The sequence below is a fragment of the Hyla sarda genome, chromosome 3 (assembly GCF_029499605.1).
Source record: "Hyla sarda isolate aHylSar1 chromosome 3, aHylSar1.hap1, whole genome shotgun sequence".
NCBI lineage: Eukaryota > Metazoa > Chordata > Amphibia > Anura > Hylidae > Hyla > Hyla sarda.
Window position 1 is genome coordinate 359,257,820 of NC_079191.1, and position 13,861 is coordinate 359,271,680.

General features: G+C 42.1%; 1 protein-coding gene across 1 annotated transcript in view; it reads left to right on the forward strand.

The window, feature by feature from the left end:
- The window catches only part of XRN2 (5'-3' exoribonuclease 2), a 94,283-nt gene that overhangs the window by 59,054 nt on the left and 21,368 nt on the right, over positions 1-13,861 (forward strand). The window contains exons 18-22 of the mRNA XM_056567653.1: positions 7,934-8,041; positions 9,120-9,209; positions 11,593-11,665; positions 12,453-12,536; positions 13,085-13,182. Coding sequence (XP_056423628.1) covers positions 7,934-8,041; positions 9,120-9,209; positions 11,593-11,665; positions 12,453-12,536; positions 13,085-13,182 — 453 coding nt within the window. The remainder of the gene's footprint in view (positions 1-7,933; positions 8,042-9,119; positions 9,210-11,592; positions 11,666-12,452; positions 12,537-13,084; positions 13,183-13,861) is intronic.

A 13,861-nucleotide genomic window follows, 5' to 3' on the forward strand; every position in this document is an offset into this window, starting at 1 on the left:
AAAAAGTCCTTGGTCGATGTGGACATGATGGCATCATGCAGTTGCTGCAGATTTGTCGGCTGCACATCCATAATGTACCACATCCCAGGTTATCTATTGGATTGTGATCTGGGGTGGGGGGGATGTCGATGGCATTGGAGTCCAGTGAATTAATTGTCATGTATGAGCTTTGTGACATGGTGCATTATCCTGCTGAAAGTAGCCATCAGAAGATGGGTACAAAGTGGTCATAAAGGGATGGACATGGTCAGCAACAATACTTATGTAGGGTGTTGCTTTTAATTGATTCTCAATTAATACTAAGGGGTCAAGAAAGTGTGCCAAGAAATTGTCCTCCATACCATTACACCACAAGCCTGAACCTTTGATAGACAGGATGGATCCATGTTTTTTGTTTACACCGAATTCTGACCCTGCCATCTGACTCACAGCTCGAATCCACTGCCATACACCTTTGATAAAGCCAGAGATCCAGCAAATCTTCGAGGTGGTAGTGTGTGAACAGTTTTAATGTGATGTCCTATCTCATTGCACGGACTCTTACTACATGGGTAGCCACACTGCCCAGGGTCAGCCTGTTGCCTTTAACCCTGAATAGACAGTATTCTGTTTTCAATAGGGAATTGGTGCATTTTACAGTGTGTATTGATTCAGTGCTGTCAGCTGACAAACAGCTTGTGTGTATCAGTGCGGCTACAGTGCGCATCATTTGAATAGCTGAGTTTATACAGGCCGGACTGGTTCACAGTATGTGAACAATCTGCAATAAATCCTGCTCGTGCAAGTTATTGTGGGGAATTTTATAATACTAGCAGTATATTTTTGCCTGACAGACTGGAAGAGCCGGTACTAACAGGCCTGGAGCGTCAACTGGGCCTAGACGTTAACAGGTTGGTGTTATTTAGGCTGGGGAGGACCAGTAACAATGGTCCTTGTCCACCCAGGTGAGTTCAGGCTGTTGCTGTTTAGTTGGTATCTGGCTGAGAATGAAAATAAGGGAACCCCACACACTTGTTTTAAATTTTGTTTATGCAAAAAAAAGTGGGGGTTATTCGCATTCATTTTCAGCCAGATACCAACCGCCTGATGTTACCAGGGTGGGTGAGGACCATTGTTACTGGCCCTCCCCAGCCTAAATAACGGCAGCCTGTTACTGCCTAGGCCCAGGAGCGCCATTTTTTTTTACCCTCCGGGCCTGTTGGTGCCAGCTCTTCCCGGCACCCCTGTGGCGGTGGGTACCAGGGTGGTAATTGGGGGTTAGCGCTAGCTGTTTTTGTGGCTAGCGCTTAGTCCCAGTTTAGTAATGGATTCAGTATACTTCCACTACTAAGCCTGTAAAGTAGATTTAAACAAAAAAAATTCTTTTTTTTAAAACTTATTCCAAAAAACACTTATTAATATTAAACAAAACAAAAGACTAAGCATGGACGTAGTCCACCAAATCCAAAGAAGTCCTCTGCATGAACGGATCTGAAATAAATAGCCTCCAGCTGTTGCTAAGCTACAACCCCAAAATTTCCAGACAGCCTTTGGCTGTCTGGGAAAGAGAGTTGTAATTTAGCAACAGCTGGAGTAACGCTGTTTCTAAACTACAACTCCCATGATGAAAAAATTAGCCCTTACACATCCCCCTATACGGAAAAATAAAGTTAGAGGGGTCAGAAGAGGACCGTTTTTAATGTGCTAATTTTCATTTAAATAGTTAAAAAAAAATTTGAAAAAAGCAAAACAAAATCAAACCTAATTAAGGCCCCTTTCACACTGCCACAAATGTCCATCAGGCCCTTTTTTTTTTATTTATTTATTAAATTTTTTTTTTTTTTGTGCTTTAAATCCAAAGGATAGGGGATAAGATGTATGATTGCTGGGGACCCCCGTAATGTCATTCCGCACACACCTTTGTGAGCTCACCCCCATTACATTGACTTGTTGCCTCCTCCCATAGACTTGCATTGAGGGTGTGGGGCATGATGTCACATGGGAGCGGAGTCGTGACCTCACAATACTCCGCTCCGCCCCCCCTTTGTTTTCTACTCGCCTCGGCGGGGGAAGTTAGGGTGAGCTGGTCCCGGCCATCTATGCTGCAGGGACCGTTCGGTGGGGATGGTTAGTCTTTGCGGGCTGTCCATTTTCACCGGGGGGCCCTCTTCTCTGCTCAGGCCCCGGACTAGTGACGTTGCCTTGAGGACGACGCACAGGGACACTGCTCATGAACGTCCCTGTGCGTCGCCATCAAGGCAACGTCACTAGTCCGGGGCAGGCCCGAAGTGCGGAGAAGAGGGCCCCCCGGTGAAAATGGACAGCCCGGAACGACTAACCATCCCCACCGGAGAGTATCTGCAGCATAGATGGCCTGGACCAGCTCACCCGAACTTCTCGCTGAGGGGAGGTGAGTACATAACAAAGGGGGGGGGGGGGGGGGCTGGATGATGACTAAGACCTCAGTGGTCTTGAACCTGCGGAACTCCAGAGGTTTCAAAACTACAACTCCCAGCATGCCTGGGCAGCCAATGGCTTTCTGGGCATGCTGGGAGTTGTAGTTTTGCAACATCTGGAGGTACGCAGGTTGAAGACCACTGAGGAAGGGATTGACAGGCGGTGATGATGAAAGGGGGGGATGATGACAGTCTGGATGATGACATGGGGGGATGATGTATTTCCCACCCTAGGCTTATAGTCGAGTCAGTAACTTTTCCTGGGTTTTTGGGGTGAAATTAGGGGCCTCGGCTTATATTTGGGTATATACGGTTTATAATATATAAAATATAATATATATAAAATATATAATATATAAAATATACATTAAAATTATTTATATAATATATAATAAAATATAATTTTTTTTTTTTTAAGACTTAGATCTTGTGGTGAAATTATTGTCATTACTAGAGATGAGCGAACTTACAGTAAATTTGATTTGTCACAAACTTCACGGTTCGGCAGTTGATGACTTATCCTGCATAAATTAGTTCAGCTTTCTGGTGCTCCCGTGGGCTGGAAAAGGTGGATACAGTTCTAGGAGACTCTTTCCTAGGACTGCATCTACTTTTTCCAGCCCACTGGAGCGCCTGAAAGCTGAACTAATTTATGCAGGATAAGTCATCAACTGCCGAGCCGAGAAGTTTGTGACTAATCAAATTTACTGTAAGTTCGCTCATCTCTAGTCATTACAAAGTCAAATTGGTGCAAAAAACAAGGCTTTATATTAGGGATGTCACGATACCATTTTTTAAATTTTTTTTAATTTTTTTAAGTAAAAGTACCGATAATTCTAGTACTCACCGATACCAAGTACGAGTACTTTTATTTTAAAGGGAATCTGACACCAGGGTGACCCGGTCTCTGGCGCTGCTCACCATGCTGATATGTGGGTTCTTGTTGTGTACAATGGAGGCGGCTACTGTAGTATGAGCCATTGGACAGAACAGGGAATTTGCATTGGCGGCGAGACCGATGTCTCCGGAGTGATTGCGCTGATGTTCACATGGTGAGCAGCAGTAGAAACCGGGTTACCTCCACTATCTACCTATAAATTCAAGTTAGTGCAGGTGACTCTGCTGCAAGATTGCCTTTAATAGTAGGTAGTATAGATAGCTGCAGACATTAGTAGCAGCCCCCTCTTGTCCCCCTTGTAGACAGCACCCCCCCCCCCCCCCCCCGTGTCCCACTTGTAGACAACAGCCCCCCCCCTGTAGACATTGGGCCCCCTCCTTGTAGACAGGGAGCAGGGTCCCCCCTTGTAGGGAACAGGCCAGCCCCTTATAGACAGCTGTCCTCGGGTGTTGCCGCTCCGCTGTCCCGTTCTCCCGATCGCATCATTGCGTCCTATGGAGGAGTATGTGACATACACATCACTCTGCTTCCTCCTTAGCATTACGCTGGGCGCAGGGATGTGTGTGTCACATGCTCCTCCATGGAATGCCATCATGCGATCGGGAGAACGGGACAGCGGCCCCACAGCTGCAGGTATCGGACATGGTATTGGGGACATTAAACGAGTCCTAGATACCATGCAAATGCCGAATAATCTCCCCAATACTGTTACTAGACATCCCTACTTTATATATAATATATAATTTTTTTCACAACTGCGATTTGAGAAAAGTCACAGGAGAGGAGGTGGTGGTAAGTCATTTAATGGTTTTTGCTTATATATGCTAAATAAATGGTATTCAAAAGCAATTTGTTTTTTTTGCTCATCTAAGCCAAATTTATCAACCCCTTGTGCTAGTATGAGAAATATGTCACACAAAAACAAAACCAAAAGCAAGAAAAAGATGCCTACAGAACTCTCTTACTAAAGCAACGATGATAAATGTTCTTGATTGGAGATTAGCATTTATGCTAGTTTGCCTGCAGTGCGAAGGCGTCAGCAACAGTTTCAAATAGCGGGTTGTGATTAGGCGACACTGGGCTAGTGACCTAATGATTATGAAGAAACACTGGAATAATCAGCTATCTGCCACACTAATGTTCATCCCTATTGTTCTCCTGGTTGATATAAAGTTAACTTAATTCCCGATAGGCCTCTGGTGCCATAATATTGGACACTGTCCTCTTGTGAGTTACTCTAAATTCATAGGCTTGAGTTCGTCTATCTGATTTCTCACACTACCGCCTGAGATCACTTACAATTCAAAACCTCAGTAGTTGGTATAGCAGCACTCTGGTGGATCACAGCATTATTTATTTATTTATTTTTATTTTATTTATTTATTTATTTTTTTTGACAGTCAGGTAGCTAGATATATGGTTCGAAGTCCATTCAATGAGTTATAGAGCATGGTCATTTTAAAATCACTAAGTACACTTTTTTTTTTTTTTTCACTCGTTCTTCAATAAACAATAAAGGTTAAGTTTTTTAATATATTTTAAATTTAACCCCTTAAGGACGCAGGACGTAAATGTACGTCCTGGTGAGGTGGTACTTAACGCACCAGGACGTACATTTACGTCCTGTGCATAACCGCGGGCATCGGAGCGATGCCCGTGTCATGCGCGGCTGATCCCGGCTGCTGATCGCAGCCAGGGACCCGCCGGCAATGGCCGACGCTCGCGATCTCGCGGGCGTCCGCCATTAACCCCTCAGGTGCCGGGATCAATACAGATCCCGGCATCTGCGGCAGTGCGTGATTTGAATGAATGATCGGATCGCCCGCAGCGCTGTTGCGGGGATCCGATCATTCATAGCGCCGCACGGAGGTCCCCTCTCCTTCCTCCGTGCGGCTCCCGGCGTCTCCTGCTCTGGTCTGTGATCGAGCAGACCAGAGCAGAAGATCACCGAAAACACTGATCTGTTCTATGTCCTATACATAGAACAGATCAGTATTAGCAATCATGGTATTGCTATGAATAGTCCCCTATGGGGACTATTCAAGTGTAAAAAAAAAAAAAAAAATGTAAAAAAATGTAAAAGTGAAAAATACCCTCCCCCAATAAAAAAGTAAAACGTCCGTTTTTCCTATTTTACCCCCAAAAAGCGTAAAAAACATTTTTTATAGACATATTTGGTATCGCCGCGTGCGTAAATGTCCGAACTATTAAAATAAAATGTTAATGATCCCGTACGGTGAACGGCGTGAACGAAAAAAAAGTCAAAAATTCCTACTTTTTTAATACATTTTATTAAAAAAAAATTATAAAAATGTATTACGTTTTTTATATGCAAATGTGGTATCAAAAAAAAGTAGATCATGGTGCAAAAAATTTGCCCCCATACCGCCGCTTATACGGAAAAAAAAAAGTTAGAGGTCATCAAAATAAAGGGATTATAAACGTACTAATTTGGTTAAAAAGTTTGTGATTTTTTTTTAAGCACAACAATAATAGAAAAGTATGTAATAATGGGTATCATTTTAATCGTATTGACCCTCAGAATAAAGAACACACGTCATTTTTACCATAAATTGTACGGCGTGAAAACAAAACCTTCCAAAATTAGCAAAATTGCGTTTTTCGTTTTAATTTCCCCACAAAAAGTGTTTTTTGGTTGCGCCATACATTTTATGATATAATGAGTGATGTCATTACAAAGGACAACTGGTCGCGCAAAAAACAAGCCCTCATACTAGTCTGTGGATGAAAATATAAAAGTTATGATTTTTAGAAGACGAGGAGGAAAAAATGAAAACGTAAAAATTAAATTGTCTGAGTCCTTAAGGGGTTAACTCCTTATCGACGCAGTGTCCCCGCGTCATATCGGGTCTGTTCCGGCAGCTATAAACGGCTGGGACCCGCGGCTAATACAGGACATCACCGATCACAGTGATGCCCTGTATTAACCCTTCAGACACGGCGATCAAAGCTGACCGCCGCGTCTGAAGTGAAAGTATCCCGGCTGCTCAGTCGGGCTGTTCGGGACCGCCGCGGTGTCCCGAACAGCTTACAGGACACCGGGAGGGCCCTTACCTGCCTCCTCGGTGTCCGATCGACGAATGACTGCTCCATGCCTGAGATCCAGGCAGGAGCAGTCAAGCGCCGATAACACTGATCACAGGCGTGTTAATACACGCCAGTGATCAGCATGAGAGATCGGTGTGTGCAGTGTTATAGGTCCCTATGGGACTCTATTTTCCTGTTAACTGACAGGAGTGGCACCCGGTGTGGTGGTCTGCTGCTGTAGCCCATCTGCCTATAGGTTGAACGATTTGTGTGTTAAGAGAGTATTCTGCATGCCTTGGTTATTTGAGTTAGTTACCTTTTCTGTCCTCCTGGACTAGTCTGCCCATTTCCCTCTGATTTCAAGGCCTTTTCATCCACAAAACTCCCACTCAGGAATATTTTTTCTTTTTGGTCAGTTCTCTGTAAACCCTAGAGATGGTTATGTATGAAAATTCCCGTAGATAAGTAGTTAAATTCAAGCCATCTGGCACAAACAACCTTTCCATGTTCAAAGACTCCTAAAGGGATACTCCGCTGCTCAGCATTTTGAACAAACTGTTCCGAACACTGGAGCCGGCGCCAAGAGCTTGTGACGCCATAGCCCCGCCCCCTTCAATGCAAGTCAATGGGAGGGGGCATGACAGCCATCACGCCCCCTCCCATAGACTTGCATTGAGGGGGCGTGGTGGGACGTCATGAGGGCGAGGGGCTATGACGTTACAAGCTCCCAGCTCCAGCGTTTGGAACAGTTTGTTCCAAACACTGAGCAGCTGAGTGCCCCTTTAATTCTCTATTCTGATGCTTGTTTGGTCTTCAGCAAGTTGTCTTGACCACATCTTAGTCATTAAGTTGCTGCCATGTGACTGGCTGATTAGCGGTTTGTGTTAACAAGCAAACAGGTGTACCTAATAAAGTGTCCAGTTAGTGCATAATAAGGGCCATGTGTCCAATGCTGACTTCAGATATGTATCAATTGCGCTGCCACACAGCCTAACAAACTGGATGGGAAATCCCCAGTATGCCATATTGCCAGATACTGTATCCCATGATATGACAGCCTACTAAAAGAACTTCCATTACCCTGCTCAATCCACTAAACCTGATTTACATTTGCTTGTTTACAAGTTTAATATATTTAGATTTTTTTTTTTATTAAGTATTTATTTATAACTTTTTATCCAACTGTAAACCTCAAAAAACAAAATATTGCACTCACAAGTGGCCCAGCATGAAGTCCACCACCCACCAAAACAGCCTAACAAGGGAGTGATAACTGCAGGGCCAAAAAAAATCACTATATATTTTATATTTTAATGTTACTTTCTGCTGGCTAATTCTTTTAAGGATAGGGTCATGCTGCTGTGTACACGCTATGTGACCCCCCCCCCCACACACACACACACAACACCCTTAATTTAGCACTTTGTATCAATGCACTTCACAACTATTGCTCATTAGGTCCATTGATTTTGTCCTTACTATATAATGCATATTTTTTTCTACCTTGCTAGAAAATGCTACCTAGTAACCTGCTGTTTTTACTTTATACCAGGGCTGTGCTTCCTGGAAATGGTTCTTCCCATTTCATTACGCTCCTTTTGCTTCTGACTTTGAAAACATTTCAGGTCTCTTTAAAGAGTTTGAGAAGGACACCAAACCAGTAAGTGCCCCTGAAAATCATAAAACATTGTACTTTTGTGTATGCTGGAGATAATTTTGTGATATATTTATATAATTTTTTTTAATTTTATGTATGTATCGGCCATTAGGCTGAATAACCATTTAAATCATAAAAGGGTTTGAGCCATTCTTTGGGAATTGTCAGCCCTTGCTGTGTGATGTCAATATTCCCAAATGGACAGTGTTTCTTTTATTGAAACATTTGGTTTAATGTACTTTACAGCCACTAAACTATGATAGAACATGACTGATGTGTGCCCCAACAGTTACTTCTCTACAGAAAGTGCTGACATTTTCTACATGAGGACTTTTGCCACTACAGGGGTCGTACAACCAGATATCACCTTGACACAAATGAAGGGGTACTCCACTTCCCCAGCATTCTGAACGTTTTGTTCCCAACACCGGGTGCGGGCTGCTGGGGTTGTGACGTCAAGTCACCCCATCTCCCATAGCCGCCACGCCCCCTCCCATAGACTTGCCTTGAGGGTGTGGCGTGGCATCACGAGCGAGCGCCTTGTAGGCCTAATCTTAGTCGCAAGTGAAGGTTTTACCTCAAAGGAGCAATTGTCCTACAGTCTTCACACATTCTCAACTGCATGCATAATTTCAGTCGACCTTTATTGCCTATGGACACAGTTTTTAAAAGGCAATTATTTTGTTTTGCTCTGCACTTATGGTGCTAGAAACATTTTCTTCAGTACAAAAATTAGCTATACTTCTACAACCTCTACAATGTTCTGTTTATTCTTTATGCCTGTGTCGTTCTCCCCTACAGACTGCCTTTTGTGGTTCTCTCCTCTTTCTCTCATCATACGGACTTTGTAATATTGCTGCCAAAAAATATGGCGTTAAAATACTCACTATACCCCCTAGTGAATAGCTTGGGGGGGGTGGGGTCTAGTTTTTAACATTAGTAATTTTTATTTGTTGGGTGTTCAAGGCTGCTGGCATCATGTGCAAATACTATATGGCAAAAATGTGATAATACTGAGCATGTTTGTGCTTCACATTTTTTATATAAAAAAAAATTTTTTAAATGCCTTTTGTTGTTTTAGTTCAAACCACTTGAGCAGCTGATGGGAGTATTTCCAGCTGCTAGTGGTAACTTCTTGCCTGAAACATGGAGACGACTCATGTCTGACCCAGTAAGTGTTTTTTCTTGTGTTACTAGTGAAAGTAATGTTCTTACTATTTAGGGTTTGTAGTTCTATGCATGCCTATAACTTATTGCTAATTTTCATATACACTGCTCAAAAAAAATAAAAATAAAGGGTACACAAACACAATGTAACTCCAAGTCAATGACACTTCTGTGAAATCACACTGTCCACTCAGGAAGAAACACTGATGGCATGACACGGAGTCCACAACTCACACAAGTGGCTTAGGTAGTGCAGCTCATCTAGGATAGTACATCAATGTGAGCCTTGGCAAGAAGGTTTGCTGGGTCTGTCAGCGTAGTGTCCAGAGCATGAGGTGCTACCAGGAGACAGGCTAGTACATCAGGAGACGTGGAGGAGGCCGTAGGAGGGCAACAACCCAGCAGCAGGACCGCCATCTCCACCTTTTTGCAAGGAAGAGTAGGAGAAACACTGCCAGAGCCCTGCGAAATGACCTCTAGCAGGCCACAAATGTGCATGGGTCCTTTCAAACTGTCAGAAACACTCCATGAGGGTGGTATGAGGGTCTGACGTCCACAGGTGGGGGTTGTGCTTACAGCCCAACACCGTGCAGGATGTTTGGCAATTGCCAGAGAACACCAAGATTGGCAAATTCGCCACTGGAACACTGTGCTCTTCACAGATGAAAGCAGGTTCCCACTGAACACATGTGACAGACGTGACAGTCTGGAGATGCCGTGGAGAACGTTCTGCTGCTTGCAACATCCTCCAGCGTAACCAGTTTAGCGGTGGGTCAGTAATGGTGTGGGGTGGCTATTCTTTGGGGGGGCCGCACAGCGCTCCATGTGCTTGCCAGAGGTAGCCTGACTGCCATTAGGTACTGAGATGAGATCCTCAGACCCCTTGTGAGACCATATGCTGGTCCGGTTGGCCCTGGGTTCCTCCTAATGCAAGAGAATGCTAGACCTCATGTGGCTGGAGTGTGTCAGCAGTTCCTGCAAGAGGAAAGCCTTGATGCTATGGACTGGCACACCTGTTCCCCAGACCTGAATCCGATTGAGCACATCCACCAATGCACATTGCAATACAGACTGTCAAGAGCATGCCCAGGCATTGTAGGGAGGTCATACGGGCACGTGGAGGCCACACACACTACTGAGACTCCTTTTGACTTGTTTTAAGGACATTACATCAAAGTTGGATCAGCCTGTAGTGGGGTTTTCCACTTAGATTTTGAGTGTGACTCCATATCCAGACCTCCATGGGTTGATAAATTTGATTTTCATTGATAATTTGTGTGATTTTGTTGTCAGCACATTTAACTATGTAAAGACGAAAGTATTTCATACGATTAGATCATTCATTCAGATCTAGGATGTTTTACGTGTTCCCTTTTTTTTTTTTATTTTTTTTTTTTTTAGATGGATAGATATCTAGCTAGCTAGCTCATTATACTGCTATAACATAGCAGTGTATATATTATAACATATTATACTAGTTGAGTACCTGGCGTTGCCCGGTTTTTCCTTCCTAATCCTTGTTGTGGAGGAAAATCAACAAAGTAGGAAGCTTTTGACTTCATATCCCATCCTCAAAATAGGATATGGGATATGACAATATATGTGGACATATAAGTAACATGTGACCAAGTATTATCGAAATATCTCTAGCCGTTTGGAAGTTATGCGGTAACATATATTTCCCATAGACTTGTATGGGACTTTAAAACAAAAATCTCGACCCTGGCAAATGGGGATGAGTAAGGGTTAAATCACCTATCCTATGTTTGTTGCTGACATATAAGTAACATGTGCCAAGTTTCATGTTAATATCTTTAGCCATTTGGACGTGATGCTGGAACATACACACACATTGGCCCTCATTTACTAAGAGTGTTGTGTAGGTTTCTTTGTTGGTTTTAATTCCCTACAATTTTCCACGCTATTTACTAAGGTTTCCCTACATTTTCCATTTTCCCTACAATTAGCTTTTTTTTACACATGCTCTGATCTGTAGGGTTTTCCTCAGCTGAAATTCACCACATTTTATGTGGAAACCTTAGTAAATATGTTGGGTTTTTGTGAAAATGTCAGGAACACGCCCCTTTTCCCGGTGGCCATGCCCAATTAAATTCTGGCGCAAATTCTGATGCAGTCAGAATTTCTGGCGCAATGCGACAATCTGGCGCATAATCCGATGTCGGGTTTGCAATAGTAAATGAGGGCCATTATGTTTGAGTTCCCCTTTTAAGCAGATATCTGGGGCTTATTGGTGCATCGCCACTCAAATTACTTTCCTAAAATGTGAAGTATAATTTCCTGATATTTTTCAGTTTAAATTTGAGGGACTTTAAATGGAGATATTAGTACCATAATTCCATATAATAACTAATTTCTTTTGTTAACAGGAATCTAGTATAATCGATTTCTATCCTGATGACTTTGCCATCGATTTAAATGGGAAAAAGTTTGCTTGGCAAGGTAATAAAAGAAAATTACAGGATAAACCAGTATTCTCAATCTTTTATGTAAAAGTAAATGCTGAGAAAATATAAGTCTTGGAAATACACTGGACTAATCCTTATGTTTAAGTAGTTGCATGATGTAAAAAATATTTAAAAAACGCCATCTTGCCTGCTTTTTTTAGCTAGTCTTTCATCTCGTCTGTGGCTTCTGATCGTGTGGTTAACTGTAGAGACTTTCCATTTTATATAAAGGGTAGCCAGGCAGCTTGAAGATTCCAAATTCTTGGATCAATTTAACCCCCTGGCAACTGAAACATGTAAAAGCTGATTAAGGAAAAGGGAGCTTTTATTACACTGCTACTTTCATTCATGACTAGAGAATAAGAGCATCTAGGAGGCAGTTTTGTTCTTATCCCTGGAAATAATGGGTATAGTTACTGTACAGTAGTCTGCAGCATTGTTAAATATGAAATGTCAATCTATAAGAAATTGACTCTCCCCCCCCCCATTCCCATTAAAGTTGGCCTGTATTGTTTTAGACCCATTACCCTACTTACGTTTTTTCTATTTCGGTTAAATTTAAATATCTATTGCCTCCGACCAATGGTTTCTAAATGTCATATAATTGCTTACCAGATGCTGCAGTCAGATTTTTAAAGTCCAGACTTGCTTGATAGGATGAGAAAAGTTTCAGCTTCCCCCTCGGACTTTGTGAAGTTGTCCTGTATTGTTTCAGGCTCATTAGGCTCCTTACGATTCTCCTCGCCTTCTTTAGTTAATTGATTGCTTCCTTTCCCCTTCAGGTGTTGCTCTGTTGCCATTTGTTGATGAGCGCCGTCTAAGAGCTGCTTTGGAAGAGGTTTACCCTGACCTCACTCCTGATGAAAGTAAGATTATGATATTCGCCTGTGTTGTCTGTGTAATCACGAAGGTTTTTTGCATTAGTGTACTTGTCGTTTATGCTCCGCTAGGCTGCAAATGAACAAGATATAATGGATGGCTGCTATTGATTGCCTTTAAACAAATCTGTAACCTTTTGCTTCATAGATGATTTAATTGCAGTAAATTGAATGATCCTTGATGCAAAAATGGAGCCTTAGCGGGTACAAAGTAGAATTGAGGCACCTTCTATTAAAACTTGTTAATTAAACTCTCATTTGCAGGTTTCTTGTGTGACTTAAATGATCTGTTTTCACAAGAAAACCTTTTTATGAGTATCTGTTAAAACCACAACCACAAAACAATTAGAAAAAGTGGGAATTTTAGCTGTGTAATTAAGTTTTTAAATTGCTTTATGAAAGCCAAAATCATACACGGGAATGAATTAACTTCTCTTTGGATTATACGTTAATGAACTTAATGGCAGCTGTTGAAGAAACACTAAGAATAAGGAATGGTTTGTGCTAAGTGGAATTCTTTGCTTTCTTTGTGTTAGTAAGAAGAAATAGCCTTGGAGGTGATCATCTGTTTGTTGGGAAAAACCATCCCCTAAACGACTTCATACATGAGCTGTACAAGACCAATACTAGAGAGGTAGTGATTGTAATACAAATTCTAAAATAACATTTTCAATGTAACGTAGTTTATTAAAATTTACATTAGTCAGCTGTGAACTGGCAGGAAATCTTGAGGTTTAACACTGTTTCTAGGTAAGTACCATTTACAAATTTTACTTGAAAAGGTCAAAAAGTTTTCTGACAAGACCTTAACAAAGAGACATGACAAAAGGTTTGATCAGTCAGGCGCTGGGTGTGATCGATTGAACAAGTGGAGAAGCATTCTGCTGAGCACTCCTCTCCCTGTCTTCCTGCAGGAGGCTGGTTCCATTTCCCGTTTTTTTCTAGCCATTGGAGGGGGGTCTGAACACCCTGGCTGAACAAAACTTAAGACGTGTCTCCTATTACAATAGTATTTTGGGGGTTCTATATTGTGGTACTGAAGTGTTTTTCAGGTGTGTTGCTGAATTCCCCAATTCGATAGTTAAAATCTGCAGCATTTCAATAAAGTTATAACACCCCTGTGATCTCATGAATGTGATAATCTGTTGAGTAACATGTTGCATTTTTTTTTTTTTTTTTAGTTTTTCATGTTTGTCTTTTTAATTCGAATCAGAGAGCTCCTAAATCGTAGACAGATTTTTTTATTTTTTTTTGAAGTGCAGACTTGATACATTTTGACCCCACCATTACCATGAATGAGGGTTCCTACATTT